Here is a 24,715-nt window from a genome sequence, read left to right as displayed (position 1 = left end):
CCAGGTTATTTATGGGAGTGTGGGTCAGTGTGAACACGTGAGTCCAAACACTGGAGATTAAAAATGGGTCTAGGTGTTTGGTCTTGTGACTGATAATTATGTTGCAAGATCTGTGGGCTGTGGATCATAGGAATGTAGTCTGTATGTAATATTATCATTTTAACTGTTTATTCAAGCCTGTCATTTTGTTACAAGAATAATGCAATTCTTTATGGTGCATACTCATAGACTATGGTGCATATAAGTGCCTGTGCCATATGTGGCCCATTGCCTGCCTGCAGAAATCATATAATTTAAATTTATCAGGTTATTGTTTAAATAATCATGAATGATGTCTTGGACATGGACTGATGTTTTTAAGTATGTTTGCATGACACAAATACATAGCTGCTCATTCAGACTCTTTTTAGCATGTGAAGCAGGCTATTGTGGTCATTTTAATCCATAGGGGCCATAATTTCCTCAGTAATGGTTTTGTTGATTCTTTGGTTTGCCAATTGCTTAAACCCACCTCCATAACAACACATTGTTTGGAAAGGTTGCAAGAAAAAAAAGCCCTTCCTGAGAGCAACCCACAAAATTTATCTCCTGAACAATCAATGAAGCTACAAGTGAAATCATATGTTGGGGTCAGATGCATCCGAATAAAACCTGGTCCATGAGCTCTTGTGAACAGTGATTACACTGATAATGACCCAACTCAAATGCACAAATAACTGCTAAAAAAAACCCCATCAATGACCAATTTGACGTGGCCATTTAGGTCTATGAATTTAAACCCAGATCAACCCAGAATTGAGAGACTGTCAGCCAATAAGACACGAGTGTTTCCACGTATTTTCCTGTAAACCCTGTCTGATTGGTCTCACCTCCGTTCAATGAAGATATAAAATTACAACACAGCCGTCTTCTTTTACTGACGTTCAGTTATGTAGTGACAATCTGCTCCAAGTGGAGAATTGTTCTGGGCCTAAAGAAAAAATATTTGGGGCTACAGACCCTAATGTCCAGGCCAGGTTACACCTCTGACAGAGACTGCAGAAAATTAAAGAAAAACTGAAGAAGGAGGCACAAAAGGGACAGCTTAAAACTTTGAGACGAAAAAGCCAGTTCAACAAGCAGTGCTGCAGTTTTATGGAAATCAGAGTGCTGCTTCCAAATTTAAATTTAATTGTGAAATTAATAGTTTTACTGACTTACAGTGGGTGTGTCACTACATTTGTGGATGGTAATTCTATAGTTTTTTTTTCATAATGTTTACATTTTCTTTTAATTATTATTTGGATTCATCTCTTCACTAAAAGTTGCCGTTTTGATGTAATTATTTCTATAAATGTAAAAAATAAAATACCATTAGGATATATTAGTAGTGTCATTCTCATATTCATTATTGTGACCACACACTGTCTGTTTACAATGTCTACCAGGGTGATAAGAACATGTAGTTATATTAAAGTTAGTAAAGTAGTTAAAAGTAGTAAAGTAATAAAATTAGCTCTTTGGTGATATAGCCCTTGTTTATTTTTCTTTTCTTTTCTTTTCTTTTTTTGTACATTTGAGCCCCTGCCCCTGAGGAACTGTCTGCACTTCCCCGTTCCTCTGGGTTCTCCAGATTCCTGGATTGGCTATCTTAAATTGCCCCTAGTGAATGTGTGTGCCCGGTGACTGGTATCCCACCTTGCACCCTGTGTTCTAGGGATAATCCCTGGATCCATTGTAACCCTGACCAAGCTGTTATTAAAGATGAATGAATGAATGAATGAATGAATTAATTAATTAATTAATATATTCACTTTTTTTCCCTCTACATGCTTAAATACTGCAAGTAATTCAGGAGTTGACTGTATACCGTTGTCTTGAAAGAAGATAAGTAGGCCTGCACTGAATTCTTTGCCATTCAGTACTTTGACACTGGGAAGCTATTTGCACTTCAGTGCACTCTGGAGTGTATGTGCACTGATTTAAGAGGCGTGGGATTGCGGAGGCTGCTCAGCGCGAGCCTGTGGTCAACACTAAAGTCAAATTGCGCGTGGAAAATAAGTCTAATCTTTTTGTTCATGTGTGTTGGTTCAGGTTCAGGTCTCCTTTGAGAGAGTTCAGTCTGAATCTTGGCACTGTAAGAGAGAGAGAGAGAGCGAGAGAGAGAGAGAGAGAGTGCGCGCGCGCGCGCGCGTGTGTGTGTGTGCGTGCGTGTGTGTGTGCGCGTGTCTGTGTGCGTGTGCGCGCGCGTGCGTCCGTCCGTCCCGCATTGACAGTAGGCGCTACGGATACACACCGAGCCTCGACTAGCGCTTTGTGTTGCAGCCCGAAGCCACCATGGACTGAAAGGATCTTTCTTTACGCGCTGCCCATAAACACAGATCTGCTATGAAAGCTTCGTGGTGACCGGAAATCCTCTCTGTTTTTGCGCTCAGGTGCCAAAATTAAAGCTAAAGCGAGTAAAGATGAAGCAGCATGGAGTGTGTGTTTTACTGACGCTGTGGCTCTTTATGGAGGTGAGTCGCTTGAAAGATGACTTTACATATATGTATGTATATACAGAGATCTCAGAGAGAGAGAGAGAGAGAGAGAGAGAGAGATACAAGATCAGTGCGGTTTCTAGAAATGTCTACAGATGGGAGCCGGTTAGATCTTTCAGACACTTTTCAGTGTAATCACCGGTCCGGCTTTTGAAGATCATGAATGCAAATGTGTCACATTTCGGAAATCCTTTGTGTTACCGCTTAGTGTCATAAGTCATAGTAACACAACACACACACACACACACACACACAACATTCTTACCTTTATTACTGTTTATCAACAGCACAACCCTATTAGGCTAGCATTATAGTATTGGTCATATTAATGAGATTAAGCAAGACATCTCCATCATGTTGGCTTAATGCTAGGATATTATTTCAACTTTACTTGAAGGGTATGATTGAGATCAGGATGTGTAGTACACTTTCAGAAAAAGAGTACAAAACTGTACCTTTTCTTATAGCTGGAGTGCTACCTTTATCTTTTTTTATACCTTGTAAATGTAAACATAATGTAAACTTTAACCCTGATTTAAGTTACATAATTGTCTGGAAATTAGCTATTAGAGTAAAGTGGTACGTATCTTTTTTTTTTTTTTTTTTTTTTTTAGATAAGATATGTATATGGGTAAGATATGTACAGTTGTGCCCAGAAGTTTGCATACTCCTTGCAGAATCTGCTAAATGTTAATACTGTTAACAAAATAAGAGGGATCATAAAAACCATGTTGTTTTTTATTTAGTTCTGCCCTGAATAAGCTAGTTCACATAACAGATGTTTACATATAGTTCACAAGACACAATAATAGCTGAATTTATAAAAAAATATCCAGTTCAAAAGTTTACATTCGCTTGATTCTTAATACTGTGTGATGTTACCTGGATGATCCATGACTGTGTTTATGTTTTGTGATAGTTGTTCATGAGTCTCGTGTTTGTCCTGAGCAGTTAAACTGCGCACTGTTCTTCAGAAAAACCCTCCAGGTCCTGCACATTCTTTGCTTTTACAGTATCTTCTGCATATTTGACCGCTTTCTCACAGTGGCAATTTGATTTTAAGATCCATCTTTTCACACTGAGGACAATTGAGGGACTCGTACACAACTATTACAAAAGGTGCAAACATTCACTGATGCTCAAGAAGGTAACACGATACATTAAGAGCCAGGGGGATGTAAACTTTTGAACAGGAGGATCGGTGTAAATTGTTATTATTTTGTTCAAAGATTTTTTTTTTCATTTAGTACTTCCCTTCAGATGCTGAATAAGATATTTACATATCTCCCAGAAGACAAAATTAACAATTTATATATATATATATAGTTGCAATCAAAATGATTCAACCCCCATTGCAAATCAGGTTTTTTGTCAACATTTACAGACTTTCAGCTGTTTGCAATGAACAAATCAAACAAAAAGCAATTGAAATAGTTCAACACAATGAATGCTTCAAGTGGTTTCCCCAAACTCAACTGGAAATGCAACTTATAATGATTTCTCCAGTTCAAAATTATTCAACCCCTTCATGGCAAGCATCTTTAGTACTTAGTAGAGCACCCTTTTGCTGTTAAGACCTGCTGTAAACGAGATGCAGAGCTTCTGGCAGCGTTCCTGAGGAATCTCAGCCCATTCCTCATGAGCAATGGCCTCCAGTTCAGTAATATTCTTGGGTTTGCGTGCTGCAAACGCCATCTTCAAATCCTACCAGAGAATTTCTATGGGGTTCAAGTCAGGTGACTGTGACAGTCCTGTAGAATCTTCCAGGACTTCTGCAACCAAACCTTGGTGGAATTTGAGGTATGCCTGGGATCATTGTCCTGTTGGAAGGTACAGATCAAGATTGCTGAAGATACAGTGTGTGTGTGTATGTGTGTGTGTGTATATATATATATATATATATAAAATCACATGGTACTTATACTGTACATAACAGTCTTTTTTGTTCAATTGTTCCATGATCCTGTAGGCCCTGTAATATGAGCAGATGACACTGATGATACTGTATCCAGCATCTACAGTAATGTCTTCATAACTACTGCATTTCAGCTTTGCTTAAATAGCTTAGATGCTTACATAGCTTGCTGTAGATACAGATCTAAAGGCCACTTAGTGGTGCAGAAAAGGATCATCTGAAAATTCAGGATGAATTACTCTTGGAAAAAAATGGAATTGCTGTGAAGTGCTTACATGGCGGTTATATTTAATTGTTTCCAAAAGTAGAGCACACTGCTGCGTTTTACTTGTATGAGCCATCTTGTATGCTTCTGAAACATCACATACTGTGAACATCTGCAATTCACATTCCTGTGAATTCATTAATCATTTTCGCACAGTCACACAATGACTCCCACAACAACAACAGCAAAAACCCTCACACATAATTAGTAAACCTGTACACTTGCAGAGAAGCTCTCAGGATGGAGAAAGGAAGCATAAAGCCAGTATGTGCTTGGCCATTCTAGCTGTTGGGGTTCAAGTAAAACATACTCATTGTGGTTACTGGAGGTCAAAATGGCATGTAAACATATGACGTCCTTCTCAGTACACAGTGTAAATCAATATTAGACAACGCACAAGAGCTTTTATTGCAGAATCTAGCAGAGCTATTGGTTCAGATCTGAGGAAAGATGCTGTGCATGTTTATCTGAAAATCATGTTTAAAAATAGATTAATAGATAGCAATGAACGCACCATTAGTAATATGCTAACTATATAGTTCCAGCATATGCACTGATGGTATTGAGCTAACTAGCAGGTTTTATTGTGATTGTGTTAATAGTAATGGGAGTATTTACATTTATAGTAACTGTCCACTTTAATAGGAACACCTATTAAACACTTGCTTATTTATGCAGTTATCCAATCAGCTAATCATGTGGCAGCAGTACAATACATAAAATCATACAGATACAGGTCAAGAGCTTCAGTTAATACTCACATCAAACATCAGAATGGGGAAAAAGTGTGATCTCTGTGACTTTAACCTTGGCATGGGTGTTGCTACCAGAAGGGCTGGTTTGAGTATTTCAGATACTGCTGACCTCTTGGGATTTTCACACACAACAGTCTGTGGAGTTTACACAGAATGGTATGAAAAACAAAAAACACCATGTGTATGGAGGGTCTGCAAGATGAAGCACCTTGTTGATGAGAGAGATCAGAGGAGAATGACCAAACTCCTCTGAGCTGACAGGAAGTCTATAGTAACTCAAATAATCATTATTTACAACCATGGTGAGCAGAGATGCACACCACATTCCACCCACAGAACTGTCTCTCACTCAGGATTCTTGTTTGATTGTTTTTTTTGTTTGTTTGTTTGTTTTTTTACATCATTCTGTGTAACCTCTAGAGACTGTTGTGTGTGAAAACCCCAGAAGATCAGCAGTTTCTGAAATACTCAGACCAGCCCATCTGGCACCAACATCCATGCCATGGTTAAAGTCATAGAGTTCACAATTTTCCCTATTCTAATATTTGAGGTGAGCATTAACTGAAGCTCTTGACCTGTATCTGCATGATTATGCATTATGCTGCTTCCACATGATTCGCTGATTGGATCACTCCATTAATGAGCAGGTGTACAGGTTTACCTATTAAAGTGGATGGTGAGTGTATGTATCTGTTTATTTATCTACTACCTATTTACAGTTTAATAGCTACCAATTATAGAAAAAGATAAACCTCTAATTTTTAAATCTTTGCCTAGTTTTGGAACTGCTGATTTTCAGGGATGTATTGAAGAGAGATTTGTAAACGCATCTGGCAGTCTTATTTTACAAAAGTAACATGCATAATTTGAGGTTTTCCATGAGCAAAATTCCCTTGTGTCTAGCTTTCCAATATGAGCAATATTAGCTTAGATTAGCCTAGACATACTGTCTTCTTGTGAGCGAGATTAGCTTTACTGAATCATATTACCTAGCGAGCTGTCACGTCTGTCTAAAGCATAATACTATAATGTCACTGTTCATATTGGTGTGAAGGTGTTGCATGGAGATCTGTTTTTTGCTGAGGGAAAGGTTACTGCACCCTTCTAGTAAAAATAATAACACCAAATAACAAAGTTATGAATTTACCCTTCTGAAATGGCCTTCTGTAATATTTGCAGTGGAGCCGGTTTATTGTCTTTCCTTTCAGTTTTAAGAGACTTTGGCTTTAAAAAAAAAAAAATTATAAAATAAGGCTGTATGTGTGGAGAATGTGGCTTTCTTTGTCTCCTGGATTTTTTTTTCAAATAATTCTACAAATGCTGTGGTGTGGAAGAGCTTGTAAAGAATTCATTCTGTCATAAGAGATTTTATTTTTATATTAATTTTCAAATTTTTCTATTTTTAAAATTTCCTGTTTATTTCTATGACATAAACAAAGAGATCTGGTTATGTACAAATTAACAGTGGCTGTTTTTGTACATAAACCACTGTGAATTTCGGGAAGAAATTCACAAGAAAAGCATAAAATATGGGCCTTGTAGTGAATATGTCGTTTATTACTAATATAATAAAGTACAACATTTTAGGTTATTTTTATATATATATATATATATATATATATATATATATATATATATATATATATATCTCATTATACCTCAGTGCTGTTGAATTCTTGCATCAGAAGGTCTTGATTAATTTTCTGTAGTAGCATCTCTGACAGTAATCCTGGCTGTGACTTAACAGATAATTCATGGGGACTTGTACGGCAGACGCTCTACATAATCTAAGCTGAATAATAAATAGGTTTTTAAAATTGAGTTCTTAGTTAACAAAGAAAATGTATAATTATTGATGGTGAAGTTTTCTATTAGGAAACGTTTATGTAATGTTTATGGAAAGGGTCACGGGCGTCAGTAATTTATTGTTATAGTGAGTTTTCCACTGCGGGAGTCTTCATAGCAGGCTTTCCAATTTCTTGGTAACACGACAAGTAACATTATTTTATCTTATTAACTTCAAGAAAGGGAAAAGAGTTTGGTGAGGGAACAGCTGTTTATACTGTAGATCAGTGGTCACAACCCTGTTCCTGGAGACTTTAGCTCCAACCATAATCGTGCCCACCTGACCATCTAGTCATTGCCTTAAGAAGTTATACGTCACCTAAAAGAGGTGTGTTAGATGAAATCTGCAGGAAGGTAGATCTCAAGGAAGAGCGTTGGTGACCACTGCTGTGGATGCTGTAATGTAAGTGATAACAAGAACTTACATGGGCGTTCCACAACATTAATGTAACAATAAGCAGTTAAAAAGCTTGACATGTTATTCTTTATGAAGTAAAAAAAATAAAAAAATCATTGGCAAATTGCTGTGGTATGTGCTAATCCACTTCCATGTGAAATCACACTGATTCCTATAAAAGCACGATCCATTGTGTGTTGATCCATATTAAACGTCCTGTTTAGTTGATTTTGCAACACTAAAGTGCCAGGTGTATGTTTTCTTTCAGAATTTAAATTTCTGTGAGAAGATGCATTGGTAATGGAGCTAAAGTAATATAGCACTGAGGCTGATTATGTATGTATGTATGTATGTATGTATGTATGTATGTATGTATGTATGTATTTATTTATTTATTTATTTATGAGCTGCCTTATTGGGTTTGTTTTATTGGTCTTATTTATTATTGAGCATGATATGGGCACTTGCTCTGTCTGATCTGTAAGTGTATATTTATAAAGGCAAAGGTATTATCCTAATGTTTTTGGCTCATTCTCAGTTAACTCTCTACTGTAGCTTCCTTCCCAGATCACCTCTCATTCTCAGTGCTCAACTGTCTTTGCTTTGTATTTGGATTAACATATGCTGGTCAAAAAAACAAAAAGCTCAAGAGATCCATTTTGACTGCTAGTACCTGAATAAATATTATCCTCCAACCTTTAATCAGCAAACAATAAAGCATTTAAGGCTAGTATATGTCAATATTGGTCTGTTAATGTAAAGTCTTTCGTAATGTGTTTGAAGACGATGGTGTAATGTGTTTGTCTGTGTGCATGTGTCCTGTGAGATAGAGCTTAGTGCATTTCTCAAGTTGACCTTCTTGTATGTTTATATATCGCTACTGTCGCACAGCCATTGTTTAGTTCAGTCAGCCAAGAAATAAGAAGTGTGGAGACATTGTATACGCTCTCTCCTGTTTCAGTGCTGTAATAATCACATTAGCATGCAGCATGTGTTTAAATCATTGACTACTTTGATGAATAATTGACGTTCCCAAATTGAAACGTGAATCTTTGATTAATGTGATAATTGAATTTTGATCGGTCTGAAAGCTTCATAAAACAGAGCTTCGCTATGTTGTGAATGCCAAGCCCACCAGCAAAAGAGGTGTCTCCTTTTATTGTCAATCATAAAAATACAGAATGTTAAAAAGCATAAAATGGCAGCTATATAAGCCAGTTATAAGGTACTACAAAGTGAATTGCGGCCATGTAAGAAAAAATCCTAAACAGTATCTTGTTGTTGTGAGAAAATACTGTCTCGTTATTGTGAGAAAAGCATCTTGTTACTACAAGAAAACATCTCATTATTACAAGAAAAAAATATTTTTTTATTATGAGATAAGTATGTATAAACAACATTATTGATCTTGTTTTCACAATGTAGTTCGTAACCTACATAGTTACCAATGGCACAGTTAACAGAATTAGTCAAATTTAATAATGAGATTCTTTTCTTGTAGCAATGATATACAGATCTCAAAATAATGAGATGCTGATTGGGATTTAAAAATATACATGTTTTTGCATGGCAGCAATGTCCTTCTGTATAGGAACAAAATCCTACAATAAAATCTTCTTAGCACTCTGAAATATGCCAGGCTTTGTATTATGTCACACTTCATCTGAGCTAGTTTCTCTTTGTCCTGTATTAAGTGGACCTACACTGTTTCCAAAGTTTGACTTTGAGCTAAAGTGGCCATGGCTTTGAGCAAAGGGCCATAATACTGCAGCAACGTGCACTAATCTGTGAAAAAATTCTTTTGAGAGGATTAATGACGAGTCCCTCAGTAATCTGCTGCCACTGCTGGGCAGGATGAAATTGCTCTCTTTGGTCTGTTTTTGTTTGCTAATGGAATCAGCCATGGGAGTGCTGGAAACTGATCAATTTCCATGTTGTGTACTGATGGGGTGTGTTGCGAAAGCAAAAAAAAATTGAAGCGTGGAGAAAAAAATTCCCTGAATCATCTGCTGAAGTGCAGAAATATCCATGTGTCTGCAGTGATTGCAGTTCTCTAAGGATGAGTGAGCTATGACTTCAGTCATGTTTTTGCCACTGGCTTCTGCAACAGCAGAGCAGAGGGAGAAGAACTTTCAGAAGATCTAGGGAATTCTTCAGTTATAGTTTCATATATTTAGTTGACAGATTGCTCTCCTAGAGTAATACTGTATAAAGCTGTGTTTGGGCCATTGCTAGGTAGTGTGTACTGCATATCGCAGCGGGACAAGGAGGAGCCATTAAGCAATGCCGTAATTTCTGAATGTGTCACTATCCTCTCATTTATCCCTACACAATAAAATCATACATGAGCTTTGCAGCAGATGACATGGTGTTTTTTTGGCAGTATGGCTTTAAAATATCAGTCTTGTTACAAGAGTCACTACCATGCACAACTTTAACTTTATTGACAAAAAAAACGAAGCCTAAATGATAACTATATAACAAATAAAATTGGAATGGAAAATCTATCTATCTATCTATCTAGCCTTAACCTTCCTTAAAACGAGTCTCCCTTCTGAGGTTTAATCAAGCACTCTGCAATGCTACTGCCAGTGCAAAGTAGCAAGCAACGTGCACAAAGTGTCAAAGACACAGGATGCAATTAGGGTAGATGTGATTCACTGTATAATTTATGCCTTTTGTGTCCCAGATTAAAGGAGGAGCCTATTAGTGAGGTTGGTATTCATCTGTTTGCTGGTTGTGACGTTAGTCTAGTGTCTAGTATCGTTTCGTGTTTCTTTAAGGCATGGAGCAGTCTTGCTGAGCCTGGACCCCTATGTTCTGCCAAAACATTTCTGCTGTTAGTGCCTGTTGCTGTCTTTTCTCCTAGTGTCTAACAAAAGCCTCATTGTGTGGGTCCTGTTCCGTCAGCCTGTTTATCCCAGTGATGACGGCTTAAGGCTAGTTGAATGTTGGAGCTGAAGTTGGCACCCTTCTGCCTTTAATTGACAGGATGTGTGGGAAAAATCCTTGTGGAAGCAGCACAGGCTATACTATTCCAGTGTAGGCACAAATTGCAGTGTATTAGACAAGTGCATTACCAGTCATTATCCAAGATGTACTTAAATCTGTAATACAACTGTCAGAAAATACTTGAATATTTGACAGTTTTGGCAGCAGGCAGTGACAGTATGTAGTATTTTGGCACTGCAAGACATTACCTGCATATATCATTTTGCCACTGCTTAATTATTTTTTAGCAAAACATTTATAAATTTGTCACTTAACATAATGTATAAACAATTTTAAACAGTATGATTATTGGGTCAGTAAAACAATGCTGGTCTACAACAATTAGGAATCATTTGTGATTCTACCTGCCCCTTGTTCTAGACGGCCACTAATCAGTTATATTGTTCTAAGCAGTTGGCAGAAACAATGGCATGCTGCTATGCCTCTGGCTCTGTGGCCACACTGTAAATTGCATTGCAGAAAAGGTCTCCATAACCTTTATCTTCCTGTCGGATCTCATTTCTTGTTGCAGAAATAAGACAGAATGTTGTCTGCATTTGCTAACAGGATGTTTATATTCTATATTTTACAAGGTTTACAAGGTTTAAAAGCTTTATTCTATTCATGTTAATGCTTGAACATCAACAGTGACTGCTCAATAGAGATTTAATAGTGCATGGAGCAGTCAGTCGAGAATAGAGAGTCAGCCAAGAGCAAGGATGATTTTTATTTAAAAAGCGCATTCTTAATGTTATGTTATTCTCCTTGCTATAGCTTTAATTGGACCTGAGATTTTAAACACTGGATTAGAGCAATCTGTTTGAGTCCCATCTGACTTGACCCACAGTAACAAGTTATAAATCAGAACATTCATTTAAACTGACTAAATTTTGTCCAAACTTGATAGCAGCCGACCATTTTCATCTGGAGGCCGAATCAATTCTCACCTTCCTAATGATGGTGTCTGGTACCTTAGCAACAATGACAGTTATCAACACAGCATCAGTAAACAAAATTAAACTAAATAAATCAGTCAAATCCACCAAAAAATCCACTTCAACCACTTCATCCATTGATTACTGACTTCCAACAATATCCCAAATGTTTTCAGTATCAATAAACTTTACACAACCTACAAACGCATTGTTCCAGGGGTGCACTAGGTGCATGAATATATCAGATAATTTATCCTACGTCTAGCCTAAGTTTAATGTTTGTTTTTAACAGCGTAATTTCATTACAGCAGCTCTGACAGTACTTCCAGCTGCAAAGCAAATCACAGGTTTATATTAGTGCGCTCAATTGAATACGTTATAATTTCTAGAGTAACAGCTAATTCACAGGGACTTGTATGGCCAGCATTCCATGTAATCTAAGACTAAAAATAAATTGATTAAAAGGTGTTAACAACACAAAGAAAAATGTCTAATCGGTGATATGGTGAATCTTTCTGTAAGGAGAGGTTTATTTAATATTTATGGAAGGAGTCTTAAGCGTCAGCGTTTTGTAACAGTCAGCATGTTTTCTGCACTGGAAAGCCTTAAGGACAGGAATTTGCGCTTTCCAGTTTCTCTGCAACATGACAAGCTAGAGTTCTGTCTTACTAACTTCAAGAGACGGGAAAAGAAATTGTTGGTGACAGAGCAACTGTTTATAGCAGCTAAAATGTAAATGATAACAGGAATTACCCTGTTTCACAGATGTTCCACAATGTAACTATAACCTTTTTTTTTTTTTTTTTTTTTTTTTTTTTAAATAGAAGTATGACGTTATTTAATCAATAAAAAATTTAGTTGTTGGCAAATTGCTGTAATATGAGGAATAAAACACTTCTGGGTGTGCTGTTGTAGGAAAATTATCCGTGTTATATTCCTTCATTATATCACAGTGATCCAATTCTCAAATCTGATTGGTCTGAAGGTGTTCTTATATCCGCACAGCTCAGACAGTAGTTCCTGCTGTAACATGAACGACTGTGTGGTTATTCAAAAATAATCCACTCATCCACTAGATTATTTTGGTATAACCATACAGTCATTACTTACATAATCAGGACTGAAATTCTGAGTGCTTAAATTCTATCCAAGACCAGTATTTGAAAAATTATGTCTGGATAGTTGGATCCTATAGAGTTTGCACAGCCATCTCAGGCTCTACTACTCTCCTGATTATGCAGTTCTCTCATTAAGTCATTCTTTAATTAATATTCATGAGAAATCTCAACTCCAGCACAGACCTGAAGCTAAAGTTGTCGTTGTCATGGTTTATATGCAGTTGTCAGGAAGACAAGCTATTCTTTGATTCTAATGTGCAAAAACCATTGAACAAACATTTTAGAGCTCGGATTCAACTTGATACATTGTCTCCATTCCTAAATTGCTTCTGGTATTGTAACAAGAAGTGCAGTTCCCACCACTTAACTGATAATACAAATTGCTTTCCTTCTATGTAAGCCTTTCATTGTGTGTGATCGGTGGAACGGGAGAGATAACATCCGAAGAATGTCGAGGAATCTAAAAACAGGCACTTTTAACACTTTTAAAACTATTAAAGGCACTTGGATTAACAAGTGATATCACCAGTGTAGATTGTGTAGGACACAGTGTGCTCTTTATGGATATTACATAGAAACTCTAGAGTTGTTACAGTTTAAAAGCATTTGCAGCACTAACAATTTGCATGTGCTTTTTTCAGTAAGCTTGGTATAAATATTGGAGTTAAAGTTAACTGAAGTAAAACGTCATCTGGTATTTATTCAGCTCTTCCAAATTCCAACAGATTAAACTACATGGCACACATGTGTGCATCTGTAGCACTCAGAGAGAAATTCCAGAGTCCTGCAGTCAAACTCTGACTTTGAAACTGCTTTTGTTTATCACTCAAACATGGGATCACGAAAGTGAAAAAGGGATCCATCTTGGATCTGTGTTTGCTGTTTGTTTAGTCTCATCTCTGGTACTACTGAAAAACCATAAGGTGGCTTTGGACCTCAATTCATATGAACAGTTATGCTATGATGGCTAGGATTAAAGGCACTTGGATTAACAACTGATATTACCAGTGTAGACTGTGTAGGATTACAATTGCTATCATAGCTTTAGGACTGCAATTACCACAAACAGTTTTGCACTCAAGTTTCCATCAGTGAACAGTGGATTTCAACAAAAATGTTGAACTCCAGTTCAACAAAACATACTTCATGTAAAAACTGTAATGAATATTCCTGGTTATACAATTGCACTATTTGACCATGTAGTATTAGCATATTTATAGAAAGGATTTACTTATTTATAATCACACTATCCGTTGTTACCCAGATGAGGATGGGTTCCCTTTTGAGTCTGGTTCCTCTCAAGGTTTCTTCCTCATATTGTCTCAGGGAGTTTTTCCTTGCCACCGTTTCCTCATAATACAATATTAAAGTCCATAAATAAAGTTATGTGTAATAAAGTGGAATGACCCAGGAAAAAAGTATTGAACACGCTAAGAAAAAGCAGTTCTCCAAGGCAAGGTAAGGCAAGGAACCATCTGAAATCCATAAGTAATTATACCTCCTATCTGTGCAAATTAATATCAGCTGGGTTAGTAAATTGATGGTCTATAAAAAGGCTTTTTGTTACCAAAGTGTCACACAAGAAACATCTCATGATGGGTAAAAGCAAAGAGCTCTCTCAAGACCTTCTGAATCTTCCAGTAAGCACCATTGGGGCCATTATCCGCAAGTGGAAGTAACATCACTCTGTCACCAACCAGCCACATACAGAAGCTCCTCACAAGATTTCTGACCAGGGAGTCAAAAGAATAGTCAGAAGAGTAGCCCAAGAGCCAAGGACCACTCGGAAAGAGCTCCAGAATCACTTGGAGGCAGCAGGTGCCATCGTCACAGAGAAAACAATAGGCAATCCACTCCACTGTTCACACTAACCCCGCAAGACTCCATTACTAAAGAAAAGGCATGTCGAAGCTCGTTTAAAGTTTGCTATAACTCATTTGGGCAAGCCTTTGAAATACTGGGAGAGTGTAGACTGGTCAGACGAGAGCAAAATTTAACTTTTTGGCTGTCAACTACACACCATGTTTGGAGAAGAAATGTCACTGCACATCACCCTTAAAACAAAAAAGTTTGGAGGTGGAAGCATCATGGTGTGGGGCTGTTTTTCATCACATGGTACCGGCAGACTTCATATAATTGAAGGAACGATGAATTTACTCTTTACCGGAAGATTCTTGAGAAGAATCTGCTGCCATCCTCCAGAATGATGAAGGTGAGACGTGGGTGGACCTTCCAGCAGGACAACGATCCAAAGCATACAGCAGAGGAAACTCTCAATTGGTTTCAGAATGGCATTAGAATGGCCCAGTCAGTCACCTGACTTGAATCCAATTGAACAAGATTTAAAGACAATATGTTTAGAAGAATGCGCCAAAATCACACCCGAACACTGCCGATTAATTTATTCATACAGGAAGCGTCTTGAAGCTGTCATTACAAACAAAGTGTCACGTTTCAAAGGTAGATACAGAAGCAAGCACAGATCTTCAAACAGTTTAAGAAACAAACAAACAACAAAACAAAGACACTAAGACAGCTAGTCAAAATACTGTGGCTAAGACTAAACATAAACTATGAAACAAAACATGGTACAGGGACACAGGTCAAGATAGACAATGATATATATAGTATAGTATAATAGTAGATAGTCCGCGCTCGCCCTCCGGCTCGACAAGCGCGCTGCCTAAAGGGGAGACCGTGACACAAAGGCTTCTCCGCTAAGTAATAAATAAATTTCAGTTAGCGTCTTCAATACTTTTTTAATGTGTCATTCCACTTTATTACACATAACTTTACTTATGGAATTTAATGTTGTGAATTCTTTATATTTCCGGATTTCTTGAATTAATACTGATGTCTGGTGAAAATTTCATGTGAATAGCCTGATTATAAATATATTTACTGAAAAAAATGTTGACGCATCCAATACTTATTTCCCCCACTGTATGTGGACCATCCACCATACAAGTACCTGTGCAAGTTGTTACTATAGAAACATTAAATGAGTGCATTAATATATACCAGTAATTTGCCTGCTGTCAGTGCTGCTGTCATAGAAATCAACACCTATTGACTAATCAGAGAATCCAACAGCACTGACGTACTATATAAAGAACAATACTACATTTCTTTACCATTGCTTCTTCTCATTGGTGCCATTTAAATGTAAAAATCCAAAATAAATATGTGAACAATAAAGCTGTCCATATTATTTATATTAAGGGGTGGCTGTGGCTCAGGTGGTAGAGCGGGTTGTCCCCTAATCGTAGGGTTGGTGGTTCGATTCCCGGCCCACATGACTCCACATACCGAAGTGTCCTTGGGCAAGACACTGAACCCCATGTTGCTCCCGATGGCAAGTTAGCACCTTGTGTGGCATCTCTGCTACCACTGGTGTGTGAGTGAGTGTGTGTGTGAATGGGTGAATGAGACACAGTGTAAAGCGCTTTGGATAAAAGTGCTATAAAATTGCAGACCATTTACCATTATTTCTTCCAAATGAGACATTCTTTATCTCATGAATGTAAAAGCTGCCCCAAATTGCTGCCTACCTTCTCAACCTCATCATTCAAATGACATACAGTGGTAGTTAGGATATTTAGACATGTTCACATTAACAATATTTTGTGTGATGATTGTAGTGCTATATTGTTAAGTTTAATTATGGATCATTTGTGATATACTGTACAGGCTACTTAGGACTGTAGGCTTTGGTTCTCAGAACTGAATAGATGACTGAATAACATGGACTGACGACTTCTCTGGAGGAACTGAACTAATGAGCCAGACAAACATTTGTAGTCTCCAAGTCCAAACTTCTGCAGTTGCAATAGATGAAGTACAGCATCTGTGATCTGTTTTTCTCTACTCCAGGGGATCTAGTATGGTAATAAGTGCTGGCACTGCATTTGCTGTAAACACTCCATAAAAGAAGTCATTAAAATAATAATAACAACAAAACAACAACTACAACAATAATAATAATGTAGTCACATTACAGCTTCAGGGTCCTCGGTTCGATCCTGAGCTCAGGTTACTGTCTGTATGGAGTTGTGCATGTTCTCCTCATGGTCATGTGGGTTTTCTCTGGGTTCTCTGGTTTCCTCCCACCATCTTAAAACATGCCTCAAGGGGTGAATGTGTGTGTGTGTGTGTGTGTGTGTGTGCGTGCATGGTACCTTGTGATTCATCCCATCCAGGGTGAATTCCTGTCTTATGAACAGTGTTTCCAAGACAGAATAGTAGTAGTAATAAATAATAATAATAATAATAATAATAATAATAATAATACAGCATTGTGTGTTCTTTTTGGTCATCCTTTTTTGCATCTGGCTCTCTGCCTCATTACTGTGCTGCTCACACCCAAAATAACAGGGTTCATAAAGAAAATATGACAGCTCATTTCTCTTTCTGGGAGTATGTATTGCTGTCATATAGTCTGTAAAGTGTTTGTGTTTGCCCCATTAAGAACTTTCACCCAGCACACCCAAATTGAAGGCCAGACTCTCGCGAGCGCTTCTCAGAATGATGCACTGTGACAGATGGTTAAACTCCACAGACATTGACTTCACTGCAAACGTGCATAATTCTACTGCTGTCAGAATGAAAGGGTCGACTGCACAAGGGCAAATCACCTTCGCATTGACTGCAGTCCACCACTGAGCTCATTTGTGCCTGCGTGGGCGTTGGTAGCTTGAGTCTGTCAGACTTTTGTCCAGTGTGTTTGTTAGTGGTACAATGCATGTAGAGACAAGCTTGCTATTTTTACCTTTAATTAGGACCCTAATAAATAAATGTACCTCGTTTAAGGACAGTCATATTCATCATAATTATTTCTTGTGTCAAAGTGGCAGTGTTATTTTTGGAAATAAAACAGATATATTTGAATGAACCACATTTACCAAACATCATTTCAGCTCATTAATATACTCTAACTGTTACAAAATTTCTGTCTTTTTTGACTCAATCCATTTGATTTTATTTCAGTGTATAGAAGCAAAGAAGTACTGTTGGTATTTTCAAGAAGGATATCCCACCTACTTCATGTAAGTACATTTTCACCTTATAAAAGCAATCCCCTTGATCATTTAAGTCCATTTATTGTATTGTACTTCTTTCTTTTTACTACCCACAAACGTGTGTTATCCTAACTAGCCAGGTCATAGACGATTCTTATAGTAACCTCATTATTCCATGCTGTCCAGGAGTTGTATAGAAATCTGAGGCTAGCTTTAATACAGAGACCAGTGCACATCCCCTCTGTTTAAGCCTGCTATTTATTCTCACTGACTGTTAGCTCCAGTGTCGGAGTGTGTTCATTAGGAACCGAGCAGACCCACGCATGAAAAAGGATCACAGAGGTAATGAGATAACACCAGATCTCGCTGGCTACAGGAGGCAGACCTGGCTCAAGTCCAACTAGAGCTCCATCTGCCCCTGTACAGGAAAAGGAGATTAGATTGTCATTACACAGAACACTAGTAATCTACATTCTACACACACACACACACACACACACACACACACACACACACACACACTATTATCAACCGTGCAGTCGGAACTATGGCAATCATGAAAACCTACTGTCGAGGTCACAAGTTTACATATGCCTTGCAGAATCTGCAAAAAATTTTCATAAAATAGAATCATGTCAACTTATGACCTCAGCTGTACTTGGATGGTGGATTTGTAAGTGATTCTGCATTCAGCAAATATGTACATTTCGATATAATCATTTTACAAATTAGTTGTCTAATGTACATATGCCTGCCATTTTCACTGCTGATGCTGATCACAGTGTTGAGTAGGAGAGCACAGGAGCGGGGCGGTAAAAAAAAAAAAAAGGCAGCGTATTTAATCACTTTCTAATTATCATCACCATTAACATTATCTGTAACGTGTTAGACTTGAATCTTCCTTGTAGGCCTATTTATCTTTTTGCTTCAAAATCTTTGTCCTTTTTTTTTAGGGGAATCCCTAATAAAACATAGTAAACTAATGTTAAATGTATACTTGTCTAATGTTAGTTAGGTCGAATATACCCTGATAGATTTTATTTAACATTATTAAACTCAAAAGCTTTACAGAAAGAGAGGGAGCCTAGTCAAGAGCACATGAGATGTGGGAAGAGGGTAGAAACAACTGCGAAAATCATTCCAGATTGACATGTCAGTCATCTCCCGTTTTATGGAGGAGAAAAATACTGCTGTTTTGTCATATTTTTTAAGTGATATCTCATCCAAGCGTACTCCATTGTTTTTGCGGAAGCGCCAAGCAAAATGCGTGACAGTTGGCAGGTCTGATAATGTATAATAATCAACAATAAACATCACTATCGTGGCAGTGTATGTAGGGAAGATAATAATGTTATGATGTGTATGAAGGGAATGATGCTATGCAAATAGAATTGAATTGAATTGAACAAACACAGCTGAAAAAAAAGGCTACTTGCAACAAGTAGAGAAAATCTTGACATTTTATCGAAAGTAATCACAAAGCTACAAACAATGGATACAGGCCATGCCCAGGTGCTCTCACGTAGAAAACATACATCCCTGTCTAAACATCTGTCAACATACTGTTTTTTTCGTTGATTTTTTTTTTATTTAAAAAAAACAAGTCATGTCTTCATTTCACTTATCAGACCAGAGAGGGTAATTGAATTAAAAGAAAAATCTGAAGTCTGTGAGAACACTTTCATTTCTCTGTGAGCTGCACTCAGTTAAATAATTTACATATATGCATGTTATTGGACTCAACAGAGGATCTGCTACAGAAACTGCTCTGGTTTATGTTTAAAAAACTGAATTTGTTGAACTACAGACTGCTTTTTTGTTTTGTTTTTTATGTTGATCGGCTGTGCTACAGTATTTTTCAAGTGCTCAGTTCAATCCTCGGCAATTCTTTCCACTAGTGGACAATCCGTGCTATAGGCTAACATTATGGTAAAAACTATAATCAAGTTCTTAATTGTTGATTTGATTTCTCTAACCACTTTGGTGATTTTAAGATTAACAGTTTAGAAAAGGGATTGAGCTTTTTTGCTGTGCTGGCTTCCAAATTGTGTATAGTAAATCATTTGCTGAGATTGAGTGGACTCTTATGTACTCTTAAGTGTTTTTTTTTTCTACCTTTCACAGTCAAGCTTCTGTATTTATTACACCTTAGAGCTTGTGCATATCCATGTACTACACACACCACTTTTTAGCTTGGTAGCCTCAGTTACAGGCTGCTTCATAGACTACAAAACATACAGTACATCAGTGGTTTTAATCAAGCAGGTGAACTGAAAAGTGAATGGAGGAAAGCTTTTTTGTTGATGTTTCAGCATTCTTCTTATGTCCTCTTCATAAGGGTCCATGTTTCTACAAGATTAAAGTTTTGCATTAAGAGGCTAAAACAGTCCTTGAAACCTCTCAAAGATGATGAAAGCTGGCCCCATGGTCACGTCTGGTGTCGGACCATAGATCTTTTTTTTTTTTTTTTGCCCCATTCCACGTTCATGTATTCAGGTCTGATACAGACGCACGGCAGCAGCACAGTTTGCTGATTTAACTCTTGTGGACAGGTGTGTGGGTGGAATCAGGGCCACAGTGTTTGAGTCATAGCAGAAAATTTACAGTGCTATTTATTACCTCTGCGGGTGTGTGTTCTCAAAGGCTCAGCTCATCACTTTATTTTGCTGGAGCCCTGAAATATGGGGTATTGTTGAATAAAAAGAGTTACTGCTTTATGTTTCATCCATAACTGTTAATAGCTGACATTGTGTACTTTAACCTTGTAGTTGGGTTTATTTCATATCAGTATGCAGGCGTACAGAGACAAATCGAGAAAGCCAGCAGTGTTGTTCTTTTCATTATGGACTGTTGTCTATGTTTGGTGAGATATATTTCTAGTGGATGGAAAGTATTGAAGGGAAAAACTTTTTTAAGGCAACACAGTCATTTCGTTTAGTGCAGCTGGATCTAATGCTACTGTAACTAGACATTCTACATACAAAACACATTCACATGGTGAAACTTTGACATTTTCTACTATTTGTAGTGAAACCAAAGGTTGTAAACATGTATCCACCACAAGTCCTTTTAAAAGTCTTGTTACCCTCAGAAGTGAAAAGGGAGAGACCTAATCTCAATTTTGCTATGTCTCATGACTATCAAAGAACTTGATCAAAGCATGACATTCCCTGTGTGAGAAAGCTGGCAAGGTTTTAGACATCTTCAGGCAGACTGTTTTTACCACTACATTTGATAATCCGGCTCCTTACCCAACATGATCTTTGTAGATCTTCGCAGAACTCTGTAGATCTTGCCAACGTAAGACTAAAGATTAAGTAAATAAAACATTTTCACATCATTTTGGTGAAATATAGTTATTGTTTCTTGAGGTTGAGGTGTCAGATTACATTATGTGGCCAAAAGTTTGTGGACACCTGTCCATCACACCCACATGTGGTCTTTCCTCAAACTGTTGCCACAAAGTTAGAAACACGCAATTGTCTTGAATGTCGTTGTATGCTGTAGCATTACAATTTCTCTTCACAGGAACTAAGAGGCTAAAAACTGTTCCAGCATGACAATGCCCCTGTGCACAAAGTGAGCTACATGAAGACATGGTTTGCCTGTCCTCAATCCCACTGAACATCTTTGGGGAACTGGAACAGGTCTCCTCACCCAACATCAGTGCCTGACCTCACTAATGCTCTTGTGGCTGAATGAGCACAAATCCCCACATCCACGTTCCAAAATATAGAGGAAAGTCTTCCCAGAAAAGTGGAGATTATTTTAACAGCAAACGGGGACTAAATATGGAGTGAGATGTTCAACAAGCACATATCGGTGTGATGGTCAGGTGTCCACATACTTTGGGCCATATAGTATAATTTATAGGCAGAAAAATCTGATTTTTACTGTGTGCTGTGCAGCACCACCGATGCCACCGAGAGCACACTGACCTCTGTCTTATCTTAACTGCCAGAGCAGGCAAGCTGTCTTTGAGGTGATGCATGAGTCCCTGCATGATTTATTAGTGGTGAGGAAATGAAGTTCCACCCCAGGCACTCGATCTTCTCAACTTAGGAGTGTTGCTTTCCCTGGGATAGGCTCCAGGCTCCCCCATGACCCTGTGTAAAATAAGCGGTATGGAAAATGGATGAATGGATGGATGGATGGATGGATGGATATTAAAGGTTTGTTTTCAATACAATACACCATTTAATCTTTTGTCTTAGGAGATATACCCCTTTGTTTGGATACATAAGTGTTCTCAGTTGTCCAAAATGCTTCTAGTGTGAACTGTTTCTTATAGGGAAACAATGAGCTGTAGGGTTCTCAAGTGAAACCTCTTGGAAATTTTTTTACCTAATTTCATACAAATGTGTTATTTTAGGAAAATAGTATTTTCATACATTATTCCTCATTCCAGCAAACCATAAAATACTTCATATTGCTTGTGATAAAGAATATTAAGGGTGGTATCCTGTTCCACTCTCACAGCTTAGAAGCAGGTGGTGTGTGTTTTTGGTTGCAATGTCGTGAATAACTGTAGGAGTGTGATTCTTCAGGCAGAGATCCATTACACCTGACTGAGCCAAGTAAATATCAGATTCTCTGAGCATGCCACCCTGCTCTTTAAAAGGCAGCTATTGTCTCTGAAAAAGTGCCAGTAATTGGACTCCTCAATTTGAGGCATTTTATGGAAAGGTTATTATCAGTGGGTAATTATCCTCTTCAGTCTGTTCAGTGGAAGCGGAGATCCTCCAGAAAATTGCCATGGTGTCACACACATAGGAAGCCATTCAAACATTTGTCTTTTTATAGCTGCGAATTTAACAGAGGACCTTTTAAAAGTTTGTGAACCCAGAACAGAATACTTCTAACTGTAATTTTTTTCAAAATTGCATTCTGACATGCCTTTTTTCCCCAACACCCTTTTGATTTACGGTCATAGCTGAAATGTCAGTATTACAGATTTCACATTTTCCAGCCTTTCTTTTTTAGCTATTGTCACAATGTTTGACATGTGCCCTTAACAGCAAGATTAAACAGCAGATTCACTCTAACATAGTTGCAGTGTCGGGTTCAGAATATCCATCATTTTCATTTCCACACCCATTGGAACAAAGACAGCAGCATATTTCACTGTAATACAAGTACAGATCTTGGTTTGGAAGCAGTGACAGCTGTCTGTGATATAAAATTGGAGGCTAAAATCTAATATCTATCAGTTGCTAGACAATGAATCTTGATCATCTTGACTCTTGCTAATGAGCAGTGCATTAACAAGGTTTCATCCATGGCTTAATAAGAATGATGTGGACAGATACTATTACAATACTATTACATACACATACACACACTACACACACTCTTAAAGGCAGATATGCAGCTGCATTTGTGATCTGTAATTGTTTCTAATGTTGATCCAGTAGAAGTATAATCAAGCAGAACTTTCTGATGGAACAGGGGTCATATTATTACATCAGTATTATGAGGCTCAAATGAAGTCTTTAACTAGGTATCAATGCATAGCTCACAACATTTACATTAATATTTAGATTCAGATTTGTCATTTTGGTATTGAACATTGTGAATAAGAAATCTAAAAGAAGGCAATATTAGTTTGGTCATGAGTTTGGTGTTCTGTTAAACATTCACCATTTAAAGCTGCTGTTTGGCAGTTTTCGTAATTTTTAAATAAGAGTCTTATCCGAAATACAGTAGAATTATATAGAGCTTTTCTAGGCCCTCAAAGCACTTTACATTGTATGGGAGGAAATCTCCTCAACCACCACCAGTGTGTAGCATCCACCTGGATGATGCTACAGTACACACCTGTTAAAATTGCTGGGTTTTGTACTGTAAAAAAAAAAGAAACCAATATAAATCATGTCAGAACCTTTTTTTTTCCATTTTAATGTTACAACATAGTTGCACAAGTGTGCACACCCCTTAAATAATACTTTTTAAAGCACTTTTTGCTTCCTGTCAAAAACATATCTATCAAATGGTGAGGGGATTTCCTGTCTGACTGAGCATTTCCAAAACATTGATCATCTTCTCCTAAAGCCATTGCTTTGTTGACGTGTATTTGTGCTTTGGGTCATTATTGTGCTGGAAAGTGAATTTTTTTCTTCATGTTCAGCTGTCTTACAAAGGCTTGCAGGTTAGGTGACAAAATAGATTGGGATTTGAAGCTATTCATGGTTCCATCTGTCTTGACTAGAGCCCCAGTCCCAGCTGAACAGAAGCAGCCCCTTAGCAGGGTGCTGCCACAACCATGCTTCACTGAATTTATAGTGTTCTTTGGGTGACAAACTGTCTTGCTTTTGTGACAAAAATATCTTTTAAAATTATGCCCAAAAATGTCATCAGACTATACCACATTTTGGCACATGGTTTGGGGTGACTTAGGTGGGTCTGGATGTTTTTATTTATTTGATGACTTCTGTCTTGCCACCTTACCCATAGCCCAGACATGCAGAATAGGAGAGATTGTTGTATCTGTCAGTGGCAAAAGAATGTGAACCTCTAGGATTAGCAGTTAATTTGAAGGTGAAATTAGAGTCAGGTGTTTTCAATCAATGCGATGGCGATCAGGTCTGAGTCAAAATCTGATCTTCACAGCACATGTTTGTGGAAGTGTATCATGGCATGAACAAAAGAGCTTTCTGAGGATCTCAGAAAAAGAGTTGTTGATGCTCATCAGGCATCAAAACCATCTCTAAAGAGTTTGGACTCCAGGAGTGGTCGACCAGTCAAGATCACTCCAAGAGCACCATGTAATTGTCTGCGAGGTCACGAAGGAGCCCAGGATAACTTCTAAGCAACTAAAGGCTTCTCTCACATTGGCTAATGTTCATGAATCCACCATCAGAAGAACACTGAACAACAATGGTGTGCATGGCAGGGGTGCAAGGAGAAAGCCACTGCTCTCTAAAAAGAACATTGCTGTAATTCTGCAAGACAGAAGGC

At 37.7% G+C, this 24,715-nt stretch overlaps 1 protein-coding gene across 1 annotated transcript in view; it reads left to right on the top strand.

The window, feature by feature from the left end:
- Window positions 1-2,215: 2,215 nt before the first annotated feature.
- Window positions 2,216-24,715, top strand: part of vopp1b (VOPP1 WW domain binding protein b) — a 47,914-nt gene continuing 25,414 nt past the window's right edge. Inside the window, exons 1-2 of the mRNA XM_053635708.1 lie at window positions 2,216-2,495; window positions 17,727-17,785. Coding sequence (XP_053491683.1) covers window positions 2,445-2,495; window positions 17,727-17,785 — 110 coding nt within the window. The 5' untranslated portion in view covers window positions 2,216-2,444. The remainder of the gene's footprint in view (window positions 2,496-17,726; window positions 17,786-24,715) is intronic.

This window comes from Ictalurus furcatus, chromosome 1 (assembly GCF_023375685.1).
Source record: "Ictalurus furcatus strain D&B chromosome 1, Billie_1.0, whole genome shotgun sequence".
Taxonomy (NCBI): Eukaryota; Metazoa; Chordata; class Actinopteri; order Siluriformes; family Ictaluridae; genus Ictalurus; species Ictalurus furcatus.
Note: the sequence above shows the minus strand (reverse complement) of the source record. Positions and strands in the feature narration are given on the sequence as shown.